Source organism: Podarcis filfolensis, assembly GCF_964270895.1.
Source record: "Podarcis filfolensis genome assembly, chromosome: Z".
In the NCBI taxonomy this organism is placed as follows: domain Eukaryota; kingdom Metazoa; phylum Chordata; class Lepidosauria; order Squamata; family Lacertidae; genus Podarcis; species Podarcis filfolensis.
The window spans coordinates 46,704,636-46,732,454 of NC_139617.1; the positions used below are offsets into that span (position 1 = coordinate 46,704,636).

The 27,819-nt window shown below is 45.3% G+C and overlaps 1 protein-coding gene across 5 annotated transcripts; it reads right to left on the reverse strand.

Moving 5' to 3' along the window:
- Positions 1 to 182: 182 nt before the first annotated feature.
- TTC16 (tetratricopeptide repeat domain 16) lies at positions 183 to 27,699 on the reverse strand. 5 transcript variants are annotated; one of them, XM_083597319.1, is made up of 14 exons: positions 27,637 to 27,699; positions 25,793 to 25,882; positions 25,190 to 25,374; positions 24,099 to 24,189; positions 23,125 to 23,268; positions 20,135 to 20,235; positions 18,286 to 18,415; positions 15,790 to 16,004; positions 14,185 to 14,432; positions 12,999 to 13,140; positions 10,855 to 11,020; positions 4,643 to 4,785; positions 2,694 to 2,847; positions 183 to 1,255 (listed from the first exon to the last, which is right to left on the reverse strand). In XM_083597319.1, exons 2-14 carry the CDS (start codon positions 25,847 to 25,849, stop codon positions 1,106 to 1,108), a joined length of 1,926 nt encoding a protein of 641 aa, XP_083453445.1. In that variant the 5' UTR covers positions 25,850 to 25,882; positions 27,637 to 27,699; the 3' UTR covers positions 183 to 1,105. The 5 variants fall into 5 exon arrangements, with proteins under 5 accessions (XP_083453445.1, XP_083453444.1, XP_083453443.1 ...); XM_083597318.1 differs by lacking the exon at positions 27,637 to 27,699 and adding an exon at positions 27,611 to 27,629; XM_083597317.1 differs by lacking the exon at positions 27,637 to 27,699 and adding an exon at positions 27,400 to 27,525.
- Positions 27,700 to 27,819: the final 120 nt, after the last annotated feature.

Genomic DNA, 27,819 nt, shown 5'->3' on the forward strand with positions numbered 1-27,819 from the left:
AGTCTCCCAATTTATTGCCACTTAGTAATTGGCAAAAAGGCTCTGGAACTTTCTCTCTGAAAGGCTTGTGGTACAGACAAGCTTTTTCTGTATATTCAGAGGAAGAGGAAAACCAATGACAGAAGCTCCTATCATGACCCCTTAAACGTTTTTAGAGTCTTATGTTAAGAACCTCCTTAAAATGAGACTTTCACAATTGTTTTTTTATTTCAAATTAAGAATAGAGAATTTGCATCTTTTCAAGATGGAGGTCTATGAATAGGCATAGCAGTTAAGAGTGTTTACCAGTAAATCAGCCCAAACCTATATTTTTGTCTTGCTAAAGGCTCCTGTATAAATTTCCCTTTTTAAAGTTACTGTTCCTGCAATAATCTGCAGATGAGCAGTGTGGGTGTCTGGGACCCTTACATGCAGGACCTATTTTGTTCCAAAACTGGGCTTGAGCTACTCAGAAGGTATTGATTTACCTTTAGTGCACAGGGGCTACAAGACACAGTTGCAGCTGTCAAGGCACAAACAGCCATTCTGCGTTAGTATGTTTTTATGTAATGGCCTTGGCTACATAAAAAATAATACTGGTATGTGCTTGCAGTGAACGTGATAGCTCCTAGACTAGACTAAACATGGTAATGGCAGAATAAGTTTTGTTTTCAAGAGGGCTCAACTGATACCACACTAGACAAAAAGTGCTGCTGTGTGCAATCCATATATGCAGAACAAGGCTAAGTGTTCACGTATTTATCTGAGAGGGAAAAAACAGATTGGCCCACAACTGCTAAGTTGCTCCCGATTCCTCCATGAGTAGGCATGTGGAGCTGTGCAATAACTACTGCTGTACCTGAGAAAAAGTGTTCATTGTAGAATTGAAGTAGCCCCATGGTAAGTTTTGCACCAGGAGCTGACAAGTCTTGTGGACTGGGATCCTATCAACGGAACGGAATGGAAGACACATTACTTTGGTGATTAATACCACGCCACCATGTGCTTGCCAGAACTGGTGGCTGTAGTCTTTAAGTAAGTAAATGCATTGGAACTTCAGCCAGCCTGGTTCATGTCTACTTCTTTATGATGAGACTGAAAAAAAATGCAATGGTTGTAATATGAGCTAAAAGTGGCCAATGCCTTGGCTGAACTTGCGCCACTTGTAAGGTTCTTCTGAATGCTCCTTTTCAGGCAGGTGGGGGCAAGGGTCCAGGCGGACAGTGGTAGGCTCCAGGGACGTGTTCTCTCGCGCTGCCTTAAGCTCTTTGTTTACCTGCCAGAGAGATGCAGCACCATTTTACATGAAATGTCAGTGTAGATCTGGCTGCCTTCTGCAGCTTTGCAAAAAGCGCAAGAGACCACAACAGTTAAATCATAGTCTTGGAATGGACCTTGGAGTCACCCAGCAGCTGCTCTTCAGAATCCAGCTCTGTACCACGGGTTACTTCCTGCTCTGTACCATGGGTTTCGGGGGCCGTGCACGTACAGAAGCACTAAATTGTGCTTTGCAGATGCGCAGAAGCGCCGAATCGCAACCCGCACATGCACAGACGCGCCACTGTGGGTTGCGAACGTGCATCCCGCACGGATCACGTTCGCAACCCGAGCATCCACTGTTTAAATATCTACTCCCAGTGCTCTGTTTAAATATCTACTCTGTTTAAATATCTACTCCCAGTGCTCACCAAACTCACTCAGTTTTTAGCTGAATTCTGTTTCCTTGCCATTTCCTTCTTAGTTCTAACCCTCTAGAGCAATAGGGGGTGAGTCTGCTCCAGCTTCCACTTGACAGCTTTCTGATATTTGAGGACCACTGTTTCATTTCCTCTGAAACTTCTCTTTTTCCAGGCTAAATGGAGAAGCTTCTCCACTATCACCACTTGCCTGTCCACCAGACCAAGCAGAAAAGCCTGGCAGGATTATATTAATAATAGGCAGGTGCCTCAGTTGTACTGTGCTGCCTGTCCAGGCATTTTATTTATTAAATGTCTATGTCACACTTCAAGAATCATAGCCAGCCCTGGTCTTTTGAAGGCTGCATTCAGCTTGGCAAGTATGTGTCCCGTTCTGGGCACTACAGGTTAAGGATGTCGACAAGCTGGAATGTGTGCAGAGGAGGGCAACCAAGATGATCAGTGGACTGCGAAACTAAGCCTTATGAGGAGCAGTTGAAGGAGCTGGGTATGCTTAGCCCAGAAAAGAGGAGACTGAGAAGTGATATGATAGCCATTCTTAAATATCTAAAGGACTGTCACATGGAGGATGGAGCAGGCTTGTTTTCTCCAGTTGCAGAGGGTAGGACCCAAACCTATGGATTCAAGTCACAAGAAAGGATATTCCAACTAAATATGAAGAGCTTTCTGAAAGTAAGAGTTAATTCAACAGTGGAGCAGACTCCACAGCTTTGCCCAAATCTAGACCGCCAACCAAGTCAGTAAAAATCTACATCTCCGTAATGTGAACCAAATGAATTATCTCAGCTGCACCAGAAAAGGTGCTTCCCACTGCCCTAGCAGGTTATGATTGCTGAGACACAGGAACACAGGGAGCAAAGCTGCCTTACACTAAGTCAAACCACTGATACACCTAACTCAATATTGCTTATGCGGACTGGCTATGACTCTCCAAGGGTCTCAGACAGAGCTGTCTCCCAGCCCTAACTGGGGACGCTGGTGGTTGAACCTGCACTGCTGCTGAGCTACAGCCCTCACCATGTTAGACTTGTTCAGGCAGGTAGCCATCTTCTCATTCAGCCTTTTCTCTTCAGCAGCCGTTTCCTGCTTCCTCTTTTCCTCCTCTGGTGCTTCTGGCTCATCATTTTGAATGTAGAAATCTTTGGGAGAACTACTTCCTTCTGACTCTGAACTGTGGGAGGGTGGAAAAGGGCAGATAGCAAAACATAAGCTTTGTGGAGGAGGACATGCCAAAGGCAATAGCAAGGAAATGCAAAAATATTAGCACTGGAGGTTTCAGGCCTACAGGCTACATGCTACCCCATGCAGGCTGCACTTTGCAGACACCAGCACTTACGACCTTTGAGAGCTAAAGGTTGACTCCCAGTTGTTTAAAACTTCAGATCCTCAAGGATATAATCTTTCTTGAACATCCATTGCTTTTCTGTCCTGTGCTTCATTCATGCATCTTTGGTACCATTATGTCATTCCCCTCTCCTGGTGAGAGGTGCATAGACTAGACTAGAGGCCTTCTGGAAATCATAATCATAATATCATTACTATGCTTTCAAGTGTTTGAATCACTTCACAAGCATATAGGTGCAATCTTTAAAACCACCCTCTAGGGCAGGTGAAGCCCTCTGAATGTTGTTGGACTCCCATCATCCCTGACAACTGACCCATACTGGCAAGAGTTCATGGGAGTTGTAGTCCAACAACATTTGGCTGGGTAGAGCTTCTCTATCCCTGTAAAAGCACCTATGGTGGTTGCCCCAAGGTGGATGAATTTTGGAATAAAGTGTTGCGGAGATATCTTTGATAACTGAACAAACCATTGCTCCATCCTTCCACCTGTCTCCTTTGAGCCTGGTCAGTGGGTCCCAAAAATTTTTGGGCCACTGCCTCCTTGGTTCTATAAACTTATCTCTACTGCTCCCTATCCCATAAATAACATTATCCAGAAGATTAGAACACAATAGGATTCAAAACAGTAACAATTAATTGCACATTTATTTGAATAAATGCATGTTTACTTGAATAAATCCAATTAAAACTATATAGCTTAATTAATTCAACATAATTTATTCACTTGATTCAGTGATGCCAGCTTTTCAAGGTCTGATAGTCATTTACACCTCCAGCACTCCTTGCCACCCCCTTACCTTTTAGAGCCCCCACCCCCAGTAATCCCCACCCACCCAAGGGGAGACACCTCCCACTTTGGGAACCACGGCTGTAGATGGAAACAGAATGGGCTAGAAAAGTAAAAAAAACCTCTCATCTCTTAGCAGCAGCCATGGGCTCCATTGCCAAATCCTGGAAGATAACAATTTCAATTGCTGGCACATTAGGGCAAACTGCCCTTCTTGAAAAGAAATTAAGGACAGAACTTGAATGACAGATTTTTTTTACTATTGCACAAATACTGGGTGGCACTCAGTTGCGCAATGTCACCAATATATGTAAACAACTGGCTTGTCTGAGACTTTTTAGAACCTTTATTCCCAATAATGGATCTCACAGGTTGAGGCTACTTTCATTTTTACACACCTTCGTTATTTGTAAAGGGAATCTTTGTATGAGTCAAAACTTTATTATCCCTCTAGAGCTGTGCTGCATCTTTGTACATTTGTCCTTCCAGGCTGTGACGCTCCATGATTTGCATTTTTTATTATTTGTTTTATTTCTTTCCGTTATTGTTTGCACTTCTTAACAAAATGAATAAAATGTGTGTGGGTTTTTAAGGGCACCAGGTTGGCTACCCCCACTGTAAGGTTTCATGCCCCTCCCCACCCCATATTGGCAGATGGAGGGACCAAGGACAAGGGGACTGCACACAGCGTGATCATACTGCAATCAGGAAAGAATCCTTTTTCTAGCAACAATGGCTCCTTTTGAGGTGGTCACTTGCACAGGGTGAAAATCACCCAAAGACACCAGTGGAGGAGCCTGGTTTTATGGCACCATGTTTGTGCTCACTGCAGTACCTTTTCTGGTTGGCTGAGGCCTCGAATATTGGGCAAGCTTTTAGCCTCCGGTCCAGAAGAGCTTTAGCAAGCTCTCCAATTTTACTGTCAACGGCAGACTGTATGGGCTCTCCTGGAAACAAACTATTGGCCAGACTGTGGATCTGAAAAAGAAAAAAAGGGGGAAAGAAGAGAAGTGATTTCAACTGAATGGATTTTTTTTTTTTTTAACTCTTATCCCTGGTGGCTATACAGTGCTTACAGCGTTCAATGCATTTCACATAGACTCATAGGACTGGGGAGTTGGAAGGGACCCCAAGGATCATCTAGTCCAACCTCCTACAATGCAGGGATCTCAACTAAAGCATCCCTGAGAGACGGCCATCCAACCTCTATTTAAAAGCCTTCACTGAAGGAGAGCCTATTCAACTGTTGAACAGCTCTTGCCATAAGAAAATTGTTCCTAATGTTTAGCCGGAATCTCTTTTCTTGTACAGTGGTGCCTCGCAAGACGAAATTAATCTGTTCCACGAGTCTCTTCATCTTGCGGTTTTTTCGTCTCGCGAAGCACGGCTATTAGCGGCTTAGCGGCTATTAGCGGCTTAGCAGCTCTTAGTGGCTTAGCGGCTATTAACGGCTTAGCGGCTTTAAGAAAAAGGAAACGAACTCGCAAGACGTTTCGTCTTGCGAAGCAAGCCCATAGGGAAAATCGTCTTGCGAAGCGACGCAAAAACCGAAAAACCCTTTCGTCTTGCGCGTTTTTCGTTATGCGAGGCATTCGTCTTGCGGGGCACCACTGTAATTTGAGTCCATTGGTTCAGGTCCTATCCTCCTGAGCTGGAGAAAACAAACTTTCTCCCTCTTCCATGTGACAGCTCTTGAGATATTTGAAGATGGCTATCCTATCTCGTCTCGGTCTCCTCTTCGCCAGGCTAAACGTACCCAAATCCCTCAACTGTTCCTCATGATGAGGCTTAGTTTCCAGACCCTTGATCATCCTGGTTGCTCTCCTCTGTGTATTTATTTATTAATTAAATTTACAGTGGCACTACTGGTTAAGAACTTAATTCATTCTGGAAGTCCGTTCTTAACCTGAAACTGTTCTTAACCTGAGGTACCACTTAGGTAATGGGGCCTCCTACCGCCGCCATGTGATTTTTGTTCTCATCCTGAAGCAAAGTTCTTAACCCGAGGTACTACTTCTGGGAGATGCTTGTCTAAAGCAACCAAGTAAGTGTATGGTTGACAAGAGCTGAACTGGCAACATCTTGGATGACAGGCTTACAGCAGCAGGGGGGACGGGGACTAAGACCTAGGGACTGAATGCGGCCCTCTAGGCCTCCATCTGGCCCTTGGGACTCTCCCCTGGCCACAGCTATCACCAGCCCTGCTTCATCCAGTTCCTGGCGTGCTTTCACCTGGCTGAGAGGAGTCCTTAGACAGTGAAAATACCTCTTGCATGCATCTAGGTTTGGGGCAAGTACCGTATTTTTCCGTGTATAAGACTATATTAATTTGTGAAATTTAAAATTTGGGGCCGTCTTATACATAGATAGTGCATAGGGGGAGTGGCAATTGGTTCCAGTCTCAAGCAGGAGATTGTTAGTGGCAATTGGGCGGGTGATTGGTGGTTGTGCGGAGGCCTGCTCCTGCTGCGTCAATTGTGCGATGTATTGGCTCCTTTAGATGGAGGATGAATGACACTTTGTTTAGGAATGAAGAAGTGACTAAAAAGGCACAAAAGAACTTGAGAGACTACTTTGAGATAAATTTGAATACCACAGTTGAAAAAAGAGTAATCTGGGACGCAAGTAAAGCAGTCATGAGAGGGTTTTTGATACAGCAGAACGCAATTAAGAAGAAAATCCAAAATGAAAAAAAGGATAACATTCTGGAGAAAATAAAGGACGGAGAAAAGAGACTGAGAGCAAAACCAAAATCACAGGAGATCCTGAAAGAGATAAAGTTATATCAAGTACAATATACGAAATTGATGAATCAGGAAATTGAATGGAAGATCAAACAGATGAGACAAAAGACATTCGAATCGGCAAATAAATGTGGGAAATTGCTGGCTTGGCAAATGAAAAAAAGACAAAAGCTTAATACTATTACCAATTTGGAAGTGGAGGGAAAGAATATACAGAATCCAGTGGAGATTAGGAAGTGCTTTCAGAGGTATTTTAAACATTTATATACACAGGAGACCCAGAAAGAAATGGACATTGACCGATTTTTGAAAACAAATGGACTACAAAAAATCTCTCAAGAAAATAAGCTAATACTGAATTATAAAATAACAGACCAGGAGGTTGAAGGAGCCATTCAGAACATGCAATTGGGCAAATCCCCAGGGCCGGACAGCTTGACCTCAAGATACTACAGATCCTTGAAAGAATGGCTAGTACAGCCTTTAAAGGATGTTTGCAATGAAATACTGGAAGGGAAAAAGACACCAGAGTCGTGGAAGGAAGCATATATTACACTCATACCGAAAACAGAGTCTGAGAAGACACAGCTTAAGAACTACTGCCCTATATCATTGCTCAATGTGGATTACAAAATCTTTGCTGATATTATGGCTAAAAGGTTAAAAAAGATATTGGTAGAAGAAATTCATAAAGATCAAGCGGGCTTTCTCCCGGGGAGACACTTGTCTGACAATACGAGGAACATAATCAACATTTTAGAAAAATTACAAGTGAAGATCAACACAAAAGCAGTTTTGATATTTGTGGATGCGGAGAAAGCCTTTGACAATATTGCTTGGAGTTTTATGAAGAAAAATTTACAGGGAATGGGGGTAGGCCAAGGTTTTGAAAACGGTATAGGTGCAATTTATTCAGAACAAAAAGCTAAATTGATTGTGAATAATGTTACAGAAGAGTTTAAGATTGAGAAAGAAACACGACAGGGGTGCCCAATCTCTCCATTGCTTTTTATATCGGTCCTGGAGGTTTTGCTAAATATGATTAGAAAGGACCAATTGGTTAAAGGCATACAAGTCGGAGCTAAACAGTACAAATTGAAAGCATTTGCGGATGATTTGGTATTGACATTACAGGAGCCAGAATCTAGTACTAAAAGAGTACTGGAATTGATTCAAGAATTTGGTCAGGTTGCAGGTTTTAAGTTGAATAAGTTGAAGACTAAGGTTTTAGAGAAAAATCTAACACCGATTGAGAGAGAGAAGTTTCAGAAAGAGACAGGATTAACATTGGTTAAGAAAGTGAAATACCTTGGGGTTAATATGACTGCTAAGAATGTGAACCTATTTAAAGATAATTATGAAAAATGTTGGACGGAAGTGAAAAAAGACTTAGAAATATGGTCAAATTTGAAGCTTTCATTGCTAGGCCGAATTGCTGTGATAAAAATGAATGTATTGCCAAGGATGTTGTTTCTGTTTCAAACATTGCAAATTTTGGACAAAATGGAATGTTTCAAGAAGTGGCAGAAAGATATTTCTAGATTTGTCTGGCAGGGCAAGAAGCCCCGAATAAAAGAAAGGGGTGGATTTGCCCTGCCAGACCTCAAGCTTTATTATGAGTCAGCCGCATTTTGTTGGCTGAAGGAATGGCTACTTCTAGAAAATACTGATGTATTGGATTTGGAAGGGTTCAATAATGTATTTGGTTGGCATGCATATTTGTGGTATGATAAGGTCAAAGCACATAAAGCGTTTAAAAACCATATTGTCAGGAAAGCACTGTTTAATGTCTGGATAAGATATAAGGATTTGCTTGAAAACAAAACTCCAAGGTGGTTGTCACCACCTTGGAGCAAAGGCTCTAAAAAAGCTCAATATGGAGGCCAATTGGCCGAAATATTGGGAGATATTGGAACAAGAAGGAGACAGATTAAAGCTGCAGAGTTTTGAAAAACTAAAAAACAAAGTACGGGATTGGCTTCATTATTATCAAATAATGGAGGTTTATAATTTGGATAAGAAAATTGGGTTTCAGGTGGAGAAATCAAAATTGGAAACAGAATTGTTAGATCCTAAAACTAAGAATTTGTCAAGAATGTATAACTTGCTGTTGAAATGGAACACTCAGGATGAAATGGTGAAATCAGCTATGATTAAATGGGCACAAGATGTTGGACATAATATTATGATAGCTGACTGGGAACAGTTATGGACCACAGGTATTAAGTTTACGGCATGTAATGCCTTAAGAGAGAATATAATGAAAATGATATACAGGTGGTACATAACACCAGTCAAGCTTGCAAAAATCTATCATTTGCCCGATAATAAATGTTGGAAATGTAAAGAGACTGAAGGTACATTCTTTCACCTTTGGTGGACGTGCCCAAGGATTAAGACCTTCTGGGAGATGATCTACAATGAAATGAAAAAGGTATTTAAATATACCTTTCAGAAGAAACCAGAGGCCTTTCTCCTGGGCATAGTCGGCCAATTGGTACCAAAGAAGGATAGAAATTTTTTTATGTATGCAACAACAGCAGCAAGAATACTCATCGCAAAGTATTGGAAGACACAATACTTCCAAGTATTGGAAGACACAATCTACCCACCAGGGAAGAATGGCAGATGAAAGTGATGGACTATATGGAACTGGCGGAGATGACTGGCAGAATCCGAGACCAAGGTGAAGAGTTGGTGGAAGAAGATTGGAAAAAATTTAAAGTTTATTTACAGAAACATTGTAAAATCCAGGAATGTTAGAAGGATGTTGGAATGAAGTAATGTGGTTTTAGCAGAAAGGATATAAAAAATTAGGTAAAAATTGATTTTTTAATTGCTGAAAGACGACAATGTAAAACCATAGCACATTAAGATAAACTATTAGGATAAAAACCAAGCGAAAGGATTTGCTGAAATATTTAATTGAACTAGAATACAAAAAAGGGAGGCGTGAGGAGGTCAGGGAAATAAGTAAATGAAATACAAGACATGGAAAGATGGAAATGTTTTTAATTGTTTTTATTTTTCTGTATTTTGTATTCTTGGTTTTTTTCTCTCTTTTTTCTTTTTGTCATTTTTCTTTTTTACATTTTTGTAACTTTCTTGAAACTTTAATAAATATTATTTTTTTAAAAAATTGTGCGATCTATTGGTGGCTGGTGGCAAGTGGTCATACGATTGGTGGCTTCAGCCCCCCCCCCCCCCGCCGAAGAAGCTCAACAACTCTTGACAACCCCCCCTAAAGAAAAGCTCAGCAACTCTGGGCAACACCGCCCAAAAAAAGCTTAACAACTCTGGGCAATCTTCCCCATTTTCTTAAATTTGAGTCCGAAAAAATAGGGGGCATCTTATACATGGGGGCATGTTATACCTGGAAAAATCTGGTACTTTTTAGTGACAGAAGCTTTAAAAGATACCCTTGTGAGTTTCCCTCTTCTCCCTCTTCTCCTAGCATAGAAAAAGGTCACACATTTGCCATGTGGCCCCCTGCACGCCCAAGAGAATTCAAAAATTCAAAGTGTTGGTGCTGACCTTTAAAGCCCTAAATGGCCTTGGTCCTGTATACCTGAAGGAGCATCTCCACCCCCATTGTTCAGCCTGGACGCTGAGGTCCAGCGCCGAGGGCCTTCTGGCGGTTCCCTCATTGCGAGAAGCCAAGTTACAGGGAACCAGGCAGAGGGCCTTCTCGGTAGTGGCACCCGCCCTGTGGAACGCCCTCCCTTCAGATGTCAAGGAAATAAGCAGCTATCTGATCTTTAAAAGACATCTGAAGGCAGCCCTGTTCAGGGAAGTTTTTAATATTTAATGCTGTATTGTTTTTAATATTCGGTTGGAAGCCACCCAGAGTGGCTGGGGAAACCCAGCCGGATGGGTGGGGTATAAATAAATTATTATTATTATTATTATTATTATTATTATTATTATTATTACTACTACTACTACTACTATTACTATTGCTATTACTATTATTATTATTGAATGCAGCGCTCAGGTAGAGGAAAGATTCCCTTCTCTATAGGCATATGGATGCAGCAAGCATTCTGAAATGATAGAAGACTGCTCAGGAACCCCAGGTACGTTTCATGGAGTTCCATGATTAAAAAAAAAGCAACAGCAATCAATTTTCCTTGCCTCCCCCTTGCTTTACTCCTTCCTGCTCACCTGCCCTTCTGTTTCCCCCTTCCCCTAATTTCCAGAGGCCTGTCCGAGGGCAGTGTAAGGTTGCCCCTGATTACAGGACTGTGTGAGGGGAGGCTCTGCATTAAGGCGTAATGAAGATGCACTGTTATGCAGCAGGTACCTCCTCCCTTGTGGGGTCCAGTAGGAAGGCTGTAATAAGGTCCTCCTTGGCTCCCATCGTCTCCTGCAGAAACAGGCGGGTCTTGGCTCGGTGCATGTAATACCTCAGCTCACGTGGGTTATTCTCAATAGCCTGGGAGAAATATGCTTCGGCCTGTGGGTATCGACTGAAAGCAGGGAGAAAACACCTGTTGGCATATTGGCTTACTTTATTATAATTATTAAAGGCCTGGTTATAGAGGAACATTTTTGCCTGGTGCCTAAATACAGTGGTACCTCGCAAGACGAATGCCTCGGAAGACGAAAAACTCGCAAGACGAAAGAGTTTTTCGTTTTTTGAGTTGCTTCGCAAGACGATTTTCCCTATGGGCTTGCTTCGCAAGACGAAAACGTCTTGCGAGTTTGTTTCCTTTTTTTAAAAAACCGCTCGAAGAGGTGCAGTTGCGACTGACCGTGCTCCGCAAGACGAAAAACATCGCAAGACGAAAAGACTCGCGGAACGAATTCATTTCGTCTTGCGAGGCACCACTGTATATGAAGACGTCAGGATAGCCGCCCTGGAGAGAGCATTCCACAAATGGGAAGCTACTGCAGAAAAGGTGTGTTCTTGTGTTGCCACCCTTTGGATCTCTTGTTGAGGGGGGCACATGAAGAAGGGCCTCAGATCTCAGGGTCCAGGTCAGTTAATATGGGGAGAGTTCGTCCTTGAGGTACAGCGGTACCTCTGGTTGCAAATGGGATTCCAGAGGCCCATTCACAACATGAAAAGCCCACAACCTGAAGTGCCTTATCTGCGCAGGTGCACGGTGCAATTTGGTGCTTGTGCGAAAGCGAGATTTAGCGCTTCTGCAGATGCAAGAGCGGCGAAACCCGGAAGTAACCCTTTCCAGTACAGTCATAAGGTAAAGGTAAAGGGACCCCTGACCACCAGGTCCAGTCGTGGCCGACTCTGGGGTTGCGGTGCTCATCTCGCTTTATTGGCCGAGGGAGCCGGCGTACAGCTTCTGGGTCATGTGGCCAGCATGACTAAGCCGCTTCTGGCAAGCCAAAGCAGCGCACAGAAACGCCATCTACCTTCCCGCTGGAGTGGTATCTATTTATCTACTTGCACTTGATGTGCTTTCAAACTGCTAGGATGACAGGAGCAGGGACCGAGCAACGGGAGCTCACCCCGTTGCGGGGATTCGAACCGCCGATCTTCTGATCGGCAAGTCCTAGGCTCTGTGGTTTAACCCACAGCGCCACCCATGTCCCTAGTACAGTCATATCTTGGGTTAAATATGCTTCAGGTTGAGCATTTTCAGGTTACGCTCCGTGGCGACCCAGAAGTTACGCAACGTGTTACTTCCGGGTTTCGCTGCATGCGCAGACGCTCAAAATGATGTCATGTGCATGTGCGGAAGCGCCGAATCACGACACGCGCAGATGCGCAGACACGGGTTGTGTTCGCTTCAGGATGCAAACGGGGCTCCGGAATGGATCCCATTCACATCCAGAGGTACCACTGTACTTCCGGGTCACTGCGGGACGCAACCAGAAAAAATGTAACATGAAGCAAACGTAACATGAGGTATGACTGTATTGTGGTCCTGAGCTGTCTAAGGCTTTATAGGTCAAAACCAGCACCTAAGAGGGCTGCTGTAAGAACAACTGAGATGCAACATGCTTTGGGCATTTAGGACTGCCTCCTCCAGACATCATTGAGACTCCAATTCCCATCATCCCTACCCACTGGCCATGCTGGCTGGGACTGAAGGGAATTGGGCATCTAGCAACACCTGGGGGACCACAGCTCTGCTATTATCGTGGTGGTTGCTCATTTATTTTCTCTGTTTATGCTCCCAGTGCATAGCATGAAGGAATTCCTAAATAAGGGGTGTATAAAATGTCAAACCACACATAAGCAAAGGCCTGTCTTTCCCCCCCAGGAGCTTTCTGGTAAATGTGCCGTTTGCAGGGGCACCGCAAGATTACCTAAAGGATTCAGGGCACAGGCCCATGATAGAGATTTGCATAGCATATGCATGTGCTATATATTAGATGTTGTCTGAGCAACCAGTGCTGTGCTTTTCAGGAAGAGGATCCTGGGTCCACCACCAAAGACCCTGGGTTGCCCCCCGCCCCACCCCGCCAACCTCAGCATACCTCTCCCTGAACTCCTGCAGCCCCATCTCATCGTACAACCAAGCTGCGCGTTTCTGGAGGCTGGGGTCGAAAGGCTGTAAATCCAGGGCTTGCTGATAATCCGCCATTGCAAAATTCAGCTCACCCAGTTTAAGGAAGCAGTCTGGAGGAGAACAGCCAAGAATTCACTGGCAGCAAACAAGAGTTGTTTTCTTCTGTTATTTTAATTATTGGTTCATAAGGCGCTTTCAGCATACAGACACATACGCTGAGCTGTGGGGCTCAGTGGCAGAGCACCTGCTTTGCATGCAGAAAGCCGCAGGTTCAATCCCCCGCAGAGATGGTAAAGCCTGGACAACTGCTGCAAGTTTCTGCCTTGCAGCAAAGAGAAAGAGGACAGCTCCCTGCCCCAAAGATCTTACAGTCCACAAATTCAATCCAGAGGAGATGAGCCTCTTGTTCAAATGGGGCTCTATAGGGAAGGGGGGGCAGAATATTATAGAGGCGTACGGGTGGTGTAGAGTTTATTCAATCAGAAGTAGAGCCTCTGATGAATGCCAGCTGCTGGGCAGGAGCGGGGGCATTTTTCATGCCCTGCTTGTGGGGTTTCTAGAGGCACCCAGCTAGCCACTTCGATGAGATGGACCCCAGATTCTTAGCTACTAAGCATGAGGAGAACTCAGAGATGTGCCTGCTGTCCTTTTATTTTATTTTATTTTATTATTTTATTTTATTTAATAACCAATTAAATTCTGTTTCATAGTAATCCAAACTGTGCTCCAAGGACTACATAATCCTTCAAGCTGCATACACATATTCTGCCAATGAAGCCTATCTGCACGATTTATTTAGCTTCTGCTTCCCCTGGAGTTGGAAGGCTCACTCCCTGGCTGCTGGGAATCTCATTTAGCTGAGGGCCCTGTCTGGAATCTGGCCTAACTCACAGAGTTTTTGTATTGAAATGGGATGGAAGGGTGGAAAAGCATAGACGCTTCCTCGAGCTCTTTGAAGGAAGGGTGATATAAAATGAATAATAATAATAATAAACCATTTCACACAATTTCAATGAAGTCTTTGCAGCCCTAACTTGCTCCATCAAAATTCACAGCTGAGCTACTCAGTGAGATCTAGCACCCACAAAAACACCGCATTTTGGTGCTCCCACCCACACCTACACAGAACTAGAAAATATACACGAGCCCCTCACCTCCTCTGTTGACATAGAGCCCTTTCTCATTTTTCTCCCCTGTGATGGCTTTATTCAGGAGGAGCACTGCCTCTTCGTAGAAGCCTTTGTCATAGCAGTGTACCGCAAAGTCGTTATAGGTGAGGAGCACCTGCTTCTGGGCCTCCACGCAAACCTCGCTGCCATCCTCGTCTCTGCTGAGCTCCACGGCTCTGAGGTAATCGCCAATGGCTGCATCAAAGTCTCTCAGCCTTCTCAAGATGTTTCCCCTGCCAAAGGGATCACAATAATATATTTCCTTGGGAGAAGGGGCTGTGGCTCAGAGGCAGAACACCTGCTTTGCATGCAGAAGGTCCTGGCATCTCCAAGTAGGATTCGGAAAGACTTGCTTTCTGAAAGCATGGAGAGCCTCTGCCAGTCAGTGAAGACAGTGCTGAGCTTTGTGAATCAAAAGTCTGTCTTGGTATACAGTCGACATCATGTTACGTCTGCTTCATGTTACGTTCTTTCAGGTTACGTCCCGCGGCAACCCAGAAGTACCGGAAAGGGTTACTTCCGGGTTTCGCCGCTCGCGCATACGCAGTAGTGCAAAATGACGTCACGCACATGCGCAGAAGTGACGAATCGCAACCCGCGCGTGCGTGGACGCACCGCTGCGGGTTGCGTTCTTTTCATGTTGCGAACGGGCCTCTGGAACAGATCCCGTTCGCAACCAGAGGTACCACTGTATAAGGCAAGTAAAAGGTGACATGACAGAAGATTATGCATGGCGTGGGGAAGGTGGATAGAGAAAAGTTTTTATCCCTCTCTCATAACATCAGAACTCATGGGCACCCAGATAAGCTGAATGTTGGAAGACTTGGAACAGAGAAAATATGCAGCACATAGCTGTGGAACTCATTCCCACAGGAGGCAGTGATTAAACAAATTCATGGAGGAGGACTGATAGCCAGATGGCTCTGCTCTGCCTTCACAGTTAGAGGGAGCCATATTTCTGAACCACAGGACAGGGGAGAGTGCTCTTGTGCTCAGGTCCTGCTTGCAGGTTTCCCGCAGGCATCTGGTTGAGAACAGGGGCTGGACTAGGTGGGTCATTTGCCTAATCCTGCCAGGCTCTTATGTTCCCAAGAATGGGGAAGGAAGGGTGCTGGAGGCTAGCAATGAGCTGGGAGCGGGAAAGAGCGCAAAGCAGAAGACCAAGGAAGCTGCCTTATTCCAGGTGAATCACTCAGTGCCACTTACTCTGATTGGCAGCAGCAATCCAGGGTTTCAGACGGGTATTTTCCACTTCTGAAAAATCTACAGGGAGGTTAGGTATCAAGCTTTGTGTGAGCTGTTCCACCATATGGATCACTTGTGAGCCTACATTAAGCCACCAGGAAATGGCTATGGTTTGTCAGCTACACAAATAAAACAAAGACTGTTGAGGCTTTTGGGAGTGGGGGTGGGGCACACAACAAGGGTGCACATAATTATGCATGGTGCTGAGAAAATGGCGGAAGAAAGGCTTCTTCTTGCACCATGGTTGGCTGCCTCTAATAATTTCAAGCCACAAAATGGAAGAGATTTCTGGCAGGGAAACCCTGAGAGGTCCAGGCCTTCAAACCGTGCTGAGATGGTGGTTACCTGAAGAGGCAGTAGTCTGCCTGCAAGGGGTTGTGGTCAATGGCCCTGTTGATTTTCAGCAGGGCTGCCTTCAGGTTTCCCTTCACTGCCTTGCTCACAGCTTGCTCCTTGAACTTCTGAGCCTCTTTCCTCAAGCGCTCCAGCATCAGCAGAGCTTCACTGTGCTCTGGGTCCAACTCAAGGGCATCTTGGAGGTTGTGGAAACAGAAGGTGACCTATGGAGAAGGCAGCATGCTATCTGGAACCTGGGCTCATCCAATAAAGAGGGTTTCTTCGTCAAACTCCATGTGGGGGCAGGAATCTTAACTAACAAGATGCCCTGACAAATGGACACCCAACCTCTGCTTTAAAATCTCCAAAGGAGGAGAGTCCCCCTCCCTTCCGAGAGAGTCCGTTTCACCATAGATTTAAAGCATAGCTAACAGACATCATTTCTCCCAAAGAGTCCTGGGAACTGTAGTTTCTTTCCCTCATAGAGCAACAATCCCCTGTACCCTCAACAAACCTCAGTTCCCAGGATTCCTTGAGGGAAGTCATGTGCTTTAAATGTGTGTGGGGTGTGCTTTAAATCTATGGTGCAGATCTACCCCATAGCTAAGACTACAGAATTTGCAGCCACAGGAGGTGGTGATAGCCACCAACTTAGAAGTTTCTAAATAAATTTATAAAACATGACCAGTTTATGGAAGACAAGCCTATCAGCAGCGACTAGCCACAAAATGGCACCTCCAAGATCATGGAGCCTCTAAATACCAGCTGTTGGCAGCGGGATAGGGGTGGTGGTGGGGAACAACAGCAGGAGAGGGACTGCTGCATTCGTGTCCTGCTTAGCTGCAGTGGGAAACAGAAACCTGAACAAGGCAGGCCTCTGGGCTGATCCAGCTGGCTCTTCTTATGTTCTCCCCTGTTAGTTACAGAGCCATAGAGAAGCAAGCAGAAATGGCACAGAAACTTAAAAAGTGGCCTTAGACCTGGCCAGTAATTGTCCTTGCGGCCCAGGGGTGGGGAACCTCAGGAACCTCTCTTTCTCTGGCCCTCAGAACTCCCCCAATGCCTTTACACTCTTTGCTTGGCTGTAAAGTGTCCCTGTACTCTAATAAGTCCTTGCCTGGGTGGAGGATACAGAGTAATGGAGGGTGGGGCAGGGGTGAGTATGTGTAGTGAATGGGTATTTACAGCTCTACAGTCATATCTCGTGTTGCGTTTGCTTCATAATACGTTTTTTCAGGTTGTGTCCCGTGGCAACCCGGAAGTACCGGAAAGGGTTACTTCCAGGTTTCGCTGCTTGCGCATGCGCAGACGCACAAAATGACATCGCGCGCATGCGCAGACGCGGCAAATTGCGACCCGCAGATGCACAGACGCAGGTTGCATTCCTTTCAGGTTGCGATTGGGCTTCCGGAACGGACCCCGTTCACAACCAGAGGTACCACTGTATTCAATTTTGCCACCCACCAGTATTGCATGGACCTTGAAAGGCTCCCCACAAAAGAATGTGGCCCTCAGGCTTGAAGGGATACCCCAACCCTTCTATCACCCATTATCATCTAATCCAGGGGTTCCCAAAGTGGACTGTGGACAACTAGTGGCCCGTGAGCTTCATGCAGTTAGGCAGTGGAAGAGCGTGGCCAGGTGCGCATGCAGAGAACAGCGGGTGCACCAGCTGCTCAGGGCAATAGGTTGACAGAACATTTGAAAGCAGCAGAGTCAATACATGGGAGCAAGGCAAGCAGAGAAAGGGGAAGAAGTAGTGTGGGAATCACTGGTTCACGCTGATTTTAATTGCATTTTTCTTGCTTCTTTTATTTCCTATTATATTAACATTCAAATTCTGTTTTTTAAAAACATGCTTGCATTTAGCACAGTGCATTTTAATTGCTAAATGGCCTAGGACCCTTGTACCTACGGGACCTACCTACAGGACCACCTCTCCCGCTATGCCCCACAGAGGACCTTAAGGTCCATAAATAGCAACACCCTAGTGGTCCCGGGCCCTAAGGAAGTTAGATTAGCTTCAACCAGAGCCAGGGCCTTTTCAACACTGGCTCCGGCCTGGTGGAACGCTCTGCCTCATGAGACCAGGGCCCTGCGGGATCTGATTTCTTTCCGCAGGACCTGTAAGACAGAGTTGTTCCGCCTGGCCTTTAGCTTGGAATCAGTTTGATTCTCTCCCCCTCTTTCTTTTTTCCTTTCTCCTCCTGTGATGAGACTGCATTTTAATGTTTTGATGTTTTACTGTTGTATTTTAATCTTGTTTTTAAAGTTGTATTTCAATCAACTTGTTTTTATTATTGGTTGTTGGCCGCCCTGAGCCCGGTCTTGGCTGGGGAGGGCGGAGTATAAATAAAAGTTATTATTATTATTATTAAACATAAGGCAGAAAAATAGTTAAGTGGTCTTCCTAGACCCGGGAAGTGGGGGTGGGAGCTCTTCCATCACCTTCTCCTCCACCTGGTCATCGCTTGCAAATGAAAACCAACCTGGCCAGCTATTTACCTTTCCAAAGCACTGATAGAGTCGAGCCCTCAGGACAAAGAGATCTGGATTCTTTCTCTCCTGAGCAACTTCTTCATTGACCATCTGAAGGCAATCGTTGTATTTTTTCAGGGCAGCGAGGCAGGCAATGCTAGCGAAACAGAAAGGCAGAGCAAAGCCATGAATCTCAACCTGTGTGCTCACAGGGTTCTGCAAAGGTCACCTGGCCTGCTGAGGAACAATGGGAGGAGGAGGCAGGTGGGGGGGGGGGACACAGACTCTGAAGGCATGGACCTCATTAGAGGAACCACACCTATAAATTAGAGCTTTCCTTCTAAAGCATGTGGCATGTTTGAATAATTGGGTTACAGATAGGTAGCCGTGTTGGTCTGCCATAGTCAAAACAAAAAAAAATGGTATCTGAAGAAGTGTGCATGCACACAAAAGCTCATACCAAGAACTAACTTAGTTGGTCTTTAAGGTGCTACTGGAAGAAATTTTTTTTTTTTTGTTTTGAATAATTAGGGTGAGGGAAGAGATCCAGATCAGAACAGCAATGGTGAGAGGTAATGGGGTTTTTTAAAAATCCCCTCCACTACCCCTTACAGGAGCCCCACCCAGATCACTGGGACCATCTCAGTTGTTTACTATTTTTCTTTTTTAAAGCACAGTTGCCTCTTGGTTAGATTACTGCAACACTTGCTTTATATGTGGGGATGCCCCTGGAGATGGTTCGGAAACTTCAGCTGGTACAGAATTCAGTGGCCAGGTTACTCCCCAGCGCAAGATGTTTAAAGCATATAATGCCAATCCTGGCCCGATGGCTCTGACTGCAGTGGCATTTGTGGAACACTTTCATCTCTTTAGGCACCAGGCAAAAACGTTTCTCTTCAACCTGGCTAATTAAGCAATATATGGCATTTTAAACTGTGGAGGGAGAGTATTGTTTTGTTTGTTGTTATGCTATTTATTTGTTTGTTTTGTTTTTATACTGTAAACAGCCCTGTGCTCTTGGGTGAAGGGCAGTATAGAAATTTAATAAATAATTAATAATTTCACGAATAGCGCCGTGTCTAGATGGGGCCCTGAAAAGTAGGCCTCAGTTACTACTGTAACAAAAATGCTCTCTTGCCCCTGGCGTGGCAACAGGTCCCCTTGAGGTGATAAAAATGTGGCTCTCAAGAGGGATCTCTTGCACTCTAATTTACTGTTTCCTCTCTGGAGGAAGAAAGACTTTGAAAGTGGATTTGTTTTTTGTCTGCAATAAACCAGGGATAGCTAACATAGCACTCTCCTAGGGTGAGGGGAGTTGGGAGTCCACAACATCTAGAAGACACCAGGTTGGCTCAACCTGTAATGATCTGTTAAAATTCCAGACTAATAGAATACTTTTTTAAAAAAGAATAGCCTTCATTGTTCAATCATCCTAAATTTAGTGCACACTTGCCTTTGCCAATCTGGTGCCCTCCAGGGACTGTTGGGACTTATAGTCCAAAACATCTGGAGGGCACCAGGTTGGCAAAGGCTAGTAGTATACAGTGTGCAGTGTTGTGCCAGATGAGACTGAGACCCACCTTTGTTCTTGAAACTCTTCTGCTTCCAAATGTGTACAGTGGTACCTCGGGTTACATACGCTTCAGGTTACAGACTCCACTAACCCAGAAATAGTACCTCGGGTTAAGGACTTTGCTTCAGGATGAGAACAGAAATCGGGCTCTGGCAGCACGGCAGCAGCAGGAGACCCCATTAGCTAAAGTGGTGCCTCAGGTTAAGAACAGTTTCAGGGTAAGTACGGACCTCCGGAACGAATTAAGTTCTTAACCTGAGGTACCACTGTATATCTTTTTTTCTGTTGCAAACCCAGTGTTACCTCCTCATGCGATAAAGCTTATTCTGAGGCTGAAGTTCCGAGGCACGAGTGAAGGATTCGAGAGCATCCAGATAGGCACTCTGCTCATACAGACACTGGCCCTGAAAAATAATACTAATACTAATACTAATACTAATACTAATACTAATACTAATACTAATACTACTACTGCTACTGCTACTGCTACTACTACTAATAATAATTTTATTTATACCCCACCCTCCCCAGCCAAGACTGGGCTCAGGGTGGCTAACAACCAATAATAAAAACAAGTTGATTGAAATACAACTTAAAAACAAGATTAAAATACAACATTAAAACAATTAAAACATTAAAATGCAGCCTCATCACAGGAGGAGAAAGGAAAAAACAAAGGGGGGGGGGAATTAAATTGATTCTAAGCCAAAGGCCAGGTGGAACAACTCTGTCTTACAGGCCCTGCGGAAAGAAATCAGATCCTGCAAAAAACCAGAACCATCATAAAATTATGGAATAAGTAGCCGACACAGCCCAGGACATTCAGCTCCCTGAAGCAGGGTGGCATATTGTACAAGGTAGGCCTCTTGCCCCCAAGTGTGGGTACATCTACACATTAATCTGGCACTTGAGGCAAAAAAACAAATAAGTCCCCTGATGTCTGAGCCCATCCTTGACAGTAACAATACACTAATAATAAATAAAATAACAAAACAACCTGCTGCCCTTTCAATTCAGGCAGAATCAGCTGCCTGAGGAGGCTGCCTCGCTCCACCTAATGGTAGGGTGAAAGGAACAGGAATAGTGCCATAGTCCACTAATTTTTCATAGAAGCACAGAATCTTAGAGTTGAAAGGGACCACAAAGGTCATGTAGTCCAACCCCCTGCAATGCATGACTCTTTTGCCCAACATGGGAAGCAAACCCATGGCCCTGAGATTAAGAGTCTCATCTCTGCTTACACCTATACCCCCCCCCTTGGTTCCACCTACTAGGTGCCCAAAGCTGTTAATGAAAACAATAAATAAATACAACCTAACAAATAACACAATGTGGCGAGGTGTAGTGGTTAGAGCACTGGGGTATGATGGGCAGAATCAAGTTCAAATCCCTACTAGGCCCTGAAGCAGGCTGGGTAATCTTGGGCCAGTAGTCATCTATCAACCAAATCTAGGTACCTCACAAGGTTTTTTTGAGGCGATTTTTGGCTTTTCATAGACTTTTACTATGAAATTAACAGGAACTGTGAGATAGTCAGCACAGTCAAAAGAATGTTGCTTCTTCACACAGCACACACTTAAAACTGTGAACTTCATTGCCATGAGATGTGGTGGGAGCCACCAACTTGTTGTTTAGTCGATAAGTCGTGTCCGACTCTACGTGACCCCATGGACCAAAGCACGCCAGGCACTCCTGTCTTCCACTGCCTCCATGCGCCAAAAGTGGTTTAGTCATGTTGGCCACATGACTCAGAAAAGCTGGCTTCCTTGCCAAAAAGTGAAAATCTGGACACAAAAATCTACACTTCCGACATGGGTTGCCATATGCCCGGACGCTGTTACAGATGACAGAATCCTGGGTATGTCCGGGAAATTCCGGGTGTACAGTGGTGCCTCGCAAGACAAAATTAATTCGTTCCACAAGTTTTTTCTTCTTGCGAGTTTTTCGTCTTGCGAAGCACGGTTTCCCATAGGAATGCATTGAAAATCAATTAATGCGTTCCTATGGAGACCGCTTGCCAGGCTGGCGGTGCGGAGAAGGGCTTTTCTCCCCACCGCAAGCCTTCAGGACAGGTACGGGAACAGAGGGGAAGGCGCACAGCGCTTCTCCTCTGTTCCCGGGGCTTGCGGTGGGAGGAGGGTTTTTCCTCCCCACTGCCAACATTCAGAACAGCATTCTGAATGTTGGAGGTGGGAAGGAAAACCCTCCTCCCACCGCAAGTCTTCAGGACAGCCATCCGAAGGCTGCCGGTGGGGCGGAGAGACCTCCTCCCGCCGCCAGCCTTCGGAGCAGCCTTCCGAAGGCTGCCGGTGGGGCGGAGAGACCTCCTCCCGCCGCCAGCCTTCGGAGCAGCCTTCCGAAGGCTGGCGGTGGGGCGGAGAGACCTCCTCCCGCCGCCAGCCTTCGGAGCAGCCTTCCGAAGGCTGGCGGCGGGAGGAGGTCTCTCCGCCTCACCGCCAGCCTTCGGAGGAGCCTTCCGAAGGCTGGCGGCGGGAGGAGGTCTCTCCGCCCCACCGCCAGCCTTCGGAGGAGGTCCGAGGACAGTGGGGAAGACGCGCTGCGCTTCCCCGCTGTACTGGAGATTTCCCTATGGGCTTTCGTCTTGCGAAGGAAGCCCATAGGGAAATTCGTTTTGCGAAGCGCCTCCAAAATGGAAAACCCTTTCGTCTAGCGGGTTTTTCGTCTTGCGAGGTGTTCGTCTTGCAGGGCACCACTGTATGACAAGCCTAAATTAGAGTTTACCTTACTGTGGTGTATGTAGCTTCAGCACTGAACCTGAGTTCCAGCATGGAAGAAAGGCAGGATGCAAATATCAGAAAATAAGTAGTATTACACAATATTGCAGTCCCCAGAAATAAACAATATTACTGCCCCCAGAAATGAAAAGCACGGTATCAAAAACTCTGTGGATTCTCTATTGATTATATTCAGATCCAAAATCAAACACAGGATACACACACACACACACACACACACACACACACACACAATTTAAACCTCACAATGACCTGGCAAGGGAAGTGTAAATGATGAACACCAGCCAGCACAATGGAACCCAGTTAGCTTCATGTCTGAAGCTAGGATTTGAAATCACATTTCCCTGGCTCACTGGGCAACTCTGGCTCTGCTTTTGCATGTGAAACAGCGTCATCTAACCACAAATATATGATTCCCTCAGTGGGTGGGGGAAACCAATAGTGTGATGCTGGTATACATTTGTAGGAGGGGACGCAGAGATGTGGCAGGGAAGCACTGAGTGAGCTGGGGAAGGATGCTGATCTTTATCTGTTTACCTGGAGGTGAAAAACAAAAGCAAAGCGGCATCCGATGTCCTCCTGATGTGATGACACTATATAGGCCTTCTGGAGGTGTAATGCAGCAGACTGGAAGTCGCAGAGCTGGAGAAGAGCTTCTGCCTTCTTCTCATACAGTTCTACCTGCAGAAAAGGACTGTCTGTGGCGTCAAAATGCCCCTACCCTTCCAGATACAACACACAAACCAAGGGTAGCCACATCTGTCCTGCTTTTCCCAACTCCTTCCCAATGCCGGACTGGAAGGAACACAAGGCTCAGCCTTTTTCCTGGCAGGCGCTTCTCCCTCCCAGAAAGGGAAGGTTACCTAGGAGCTCTTGTCTTAAGAGACTTCTCGGGAGCAACCTCTCTTTTCAGCAACTGGGAGTAGGGCTGCATGCCAATTTGGTCTGGGCAAGGCCAAATTTAGGACAGTGCAAGTGGTTCCCCATGCACAGGGTTGCCAGGTTGAGGGGGGTGCAAAATTGAAAAGATCCATAATTCAGAAGATCTATTTGGGGGTGCCAAATTTTGGCTCCGCACATGGTACAATATTACGAAAGATTACAAAAGTCCGCTCCTGGTCTGGGCAACCTGGGACAGATTCAGCAAGTTTTGTAGCAAGGGTGGAGAGCGTCAGGCCACGTCCACCCAGCCCAGAATTATCTACTGTGGATGGCTCCCTTGGCACATCAGCGGGTAGCCTTATCAAGGAGAAGAAGACTACCAATGGCTACTAGCTACAGTGGATGTATATTAGAGGCAGAAGACCTCCAAATGTCAGCTGCTGGAACTCACAAGTGAGGAGAGTGCTGTTGTGATCATGTTCTGCTCATGGACTTCTAAGAGGAACCCCATTCAATGCTGTGGGGAGGAGGATGCTGGACCAGATGGACCTCTGGTCTGATCCAGCACGGTTCTTATGTTCAGCAGACGGTCTTGTGAGCCTGAACAATTCTCAACTCTACCTTATTACCTTGTTAGGATCCAGGTTAAGGGCTTTGGTATAGCAGGTGATAGCGTTTTCCCACTCCCTCTGAGAGAAGTATTCTTCGCCTTTATTGCAACTGTAGACGCAAAAAAGAGAGAAAGCCATAGTTGTTAGCACCAGCAACACAGCAGCAGCAACACACCACCCACTTCTTGACTAGAAGCCATCTTGAAGAGCCTGAAAAGAACTATAGTCTGCTCCAGCCATAAAGCTATTCAGTAATCTCTGTGACTCAATCTATATTAGAGGTGAGGAACATATAGCCCTCTAGATCAGGGGTTGTCAACCTGGTCCCTACTGCCCACTAGTGGGCGTTTCAGGATTCTAGGTGGGCAGTAGGGGGTTCTACGGCACAAGCCGAATCCTTCCATCGAGCACTGGTGGGCGGTAAGGAAATTTTACATCAAGAAAGATGCATTAGTGGGTGGTAGGTATAAAAAGATTGACTACTCCTGCTCCAGATGTTGCTGGAATGTAACTCTCATCATCTCTGGTCAATGGCCATGTTGGCTGTGGCTGATGGGATGCAGAATCCAACGACATGGTTAAAGCTCCTACTGTAGCCCTCTGTGTATTTTTGGACTATGAACTCCCATCTTCCTAGCCTTCTAGCTGTGCCAGCTAAAGCTGATGGGAGTCCAGCATCATCTAGAGGGCACCAGGTTGGGGACAGCTGGATCAGTCTGTCCGGTTAGCACTGGGAAGACTGAGTGACCTGGGACTAGTCACCACCTTTCTGCCTAGTCTACTTCACAGGGATTTTGCAAGGCAAAAGCAGAGGAATGGTGAAAAGAAACCATGCAAGCTACCTTGAACAACCCGGAAGAAAGTTGTAATTAATTAAATAAAATCGCACCAATCCATAGTCAACATAAACCATGGTTTAGAAACAGACTGCAAACAATTGTTTCTGATTCTAGTTTGCCTGCTGACTGCAAACTATAATTTGGTGTTGTGCCCAAACTAAACCACGTATAAAGGAGGGGCTTCTATCTGCTTGGGTAAAACTTGGGAGTAATTTAGTTTAAACGTGAGAACACCACGTGCTATTACGGAGAATGGGCGACAGCACTCACTGCTCATCTATTTTGTTCTGCAGGATCCCTTCAAAAGTCCCCACTTTGTTGGGGTTCTTAACATGTTGCAAGGTCTTAGCAGCCCCAAAAATGCGACTGATCTTTCTCTGCCGGGCTTCCTCAAGCTTCTCTTCAGTGACTGCAGTAGGGAAGAACTCCAGGTAGACTGTTGACATCTTCACTTCCTGTAGGAGAAAGAACCACCACAAAATGAATGAAGCCCTGCAACCTGGGAGGCTGCCTTACACCAAGGCAGCCCATGGTCCATCTAGCTCAGTAATGTCTACACTGACTGGCAGCAGTTCTCCAGGGATCTGGATAAGGGTCACTCCCAGCCATTTGCGTAGCCAGGGGGGCAATCAAGTAAACAAACAAAAATACATAAGTAACTGACCAATTGCATCACAGATAACTTGGTTCTGCCCCACCCTAACAGAAATCCTGGCTATGCCCATGCTCCCAACCTCACCTGGAGATGCCAAAGATTGAATCTGGGACCTTTCTGCATGACTGCAGGATGGAACACCATTCTTTTGGGTCTCTCATCTACTCCAGTGCCTCCCCAGCTGCCCTCTGCTAGGTTGCTGTTTGCGTCTGTCTCACCTTCACCTCCTGTGCCTCTTTCTCGTTCTCCTCCTCCTCCTCATCCCACTCCATCATGCCTGCCTCCTAGATCTCCAAGTCCTCCGGTTGCTAAGCAAACACAAAAGCAAACAACCCTTCAGGTGCCACTGTTCCTAGAACTGCCACTAGGGGGAGCCAGATAAGAATCCGAGCATCCTCACGTCTTTCTAGGTGATCTGAGGTTGTGTGAATATGCTTTGCTACAAATGCACAAAGACCGTTGACCCGCTTTCCTTCCTTCCTTCCTTCCTTCCTTCCTTCGTTCTTTCTTTCTTTCTTTTTCTTTCTTTTCTCTTTCTCTCTGTCACACCCACCCACACCCACACGTTAGAAAGTCCCTGATCTCCCACGCATTAGGTCTTGTGTGTGTCCTGATTCAATTTGCAGTATGAGACGGTGGTAATTATAATCATTTGTTTTGTTTGCTAATTTTTGGGCTGGGGGGGGGGGATCTGCCCAGCCTTTTCGTAACAACGAAAAACGGTTTTCCAGTTGTCCTGTGCTTTCTAGGCATGGGCCCAAGTGGTTTTGCGTTGCCCCTGGAAAACCTGCATTTGACCATTGAACTGGACCAAACAGCAATCTGTGGAAGACCCAACTGCTGTAAAATGCAGGTTTTCCTGGGGAAAGCGCTGGGACTAAAAACAAAACAAAACCACTTGGATGTGGAGTTTTAAAGCATGGGTCTGTACCTAGAAGCACGGCACAAAAGGAAGTCTGAATGAGCCCTCAGGTTTGTCTCTCTAGCATTTTCAGACAGGAGGCTTAGTAACTGTTGATAGTCTTATCATTTCATGGATTTGTCCAGGCCCCTTTAAAAGGTTTGATTTTTAGCCATCACATCTTGCCTTGGTGAGTTCCACAGTGCCTTGGCTGTACAGCGCAGCTTGATTTTTTCTGGGGGTACTCAAGAATATGCAGTGGCACCCTTTTTTCTATTAAAAAAAGCACTGTTTATCATTAACATTTACATGCCACATTTTAAAAGGTGGTTAGATTTGCCACGTAACTTTTTGTTGCTTTTAATTATCTTGCAATCAACAGAGACAAGGTCTCATCTTCCACTAGCACTTCCTGGCTGCATCTCTCAGTTTTGCACCTGGAAACTGCTTTGCCCCTCCAGATGTTATTGGGCCCTAAAAGCATCACATCCACGCCGTACATTGAAAGCAATCTCATTCCACAGTGGATAGGATACTGCTAGCCCAAAAGTGGAAAAGCAGCAAGATACCAAACTAAAGAAGAATGGCAAGACAAATGTATGGACCACGCTGAAACGGCCAAATTAACTGAGAGATTAAAGAGAAAGATAATAGATACTTCAAAAAGGAGTGGGAACCAATTACCATGTATTTACAGAAATAAAAAGGGGGGGAGGCAAAAAAATAATGTATTTGATTACTTGGATTGATCATTGTTGATATTGTTGAATAAAAAATATTTTAAAAAGAAAAAAAGAAATAAGCTCATTAGCTGGATTTGACTAAACACTTACAATTACCAAACAGAATAAAGAAAGGATCTAATTTAGAGAATACAATATTAAAATATAACCAAAAAGCAGGGGAAATTATTATGCAACAAACCAGAAGAGGAAGTTGAGGGAAGTCGTAGCGGGGAGGGAGCTATTTGGGTTTGGATTTATATTTGAGATGATGCTATTGTGATGAAGATAAAAATGTAAAAATCAATAAAAACTATTTTTTAAAAAAGAAAGAAAGCACTCTCATTCCACTTTTAACAGTTGCGGCGTCCCACAAAGGATCTTGGGAAGCGCGGTCTGTTAAGGGTACTGACCTTGCAGACATACAGCTTCTAACAACATTTAAAAAAACTTCAGTTCCAAAGATTCTGCATGTCTGTTAAAAGCGGTGGCATAAAGGTCGCTTGTGGGAGTTTTCGCCCACAAGAAAGATGGTGTAGCGCTCTTCAAAGCCCACCTAGTGACGTATTCACACCCGAACTTCTGCGATAGGTCGCAGGCGTGGGTGACGTCACACTGACAA

What these genes read in the sequence shown, in the direction of transcription:
- TTC16 (XM_083597315.1), bottom strand. Translation starts at nt 25,718, where the DNA reads ATGGTGTTCCATCCTGCAGTCATGCAGAAAGGTCCCAGATTCAATCTT. An exon ending in CTTTTGTTTTTCACCTCCAG is followed by an intron (nt 20,236 to 23,124) that starts GTAAACAGATAA and finishes ATTATTTTTCAG; the next exon opens with GGCCAGTGTCTGTATGAGCA. An exon ending in AAGCTTTATCGCATGAGGAG is followed by an intron (nt 18,416 to 20,134) that starts GTAACACTGGGT and finishes CTGTTTCGCTAG; the next exon opens with CATTGCCTGCCTCGCTGCCC.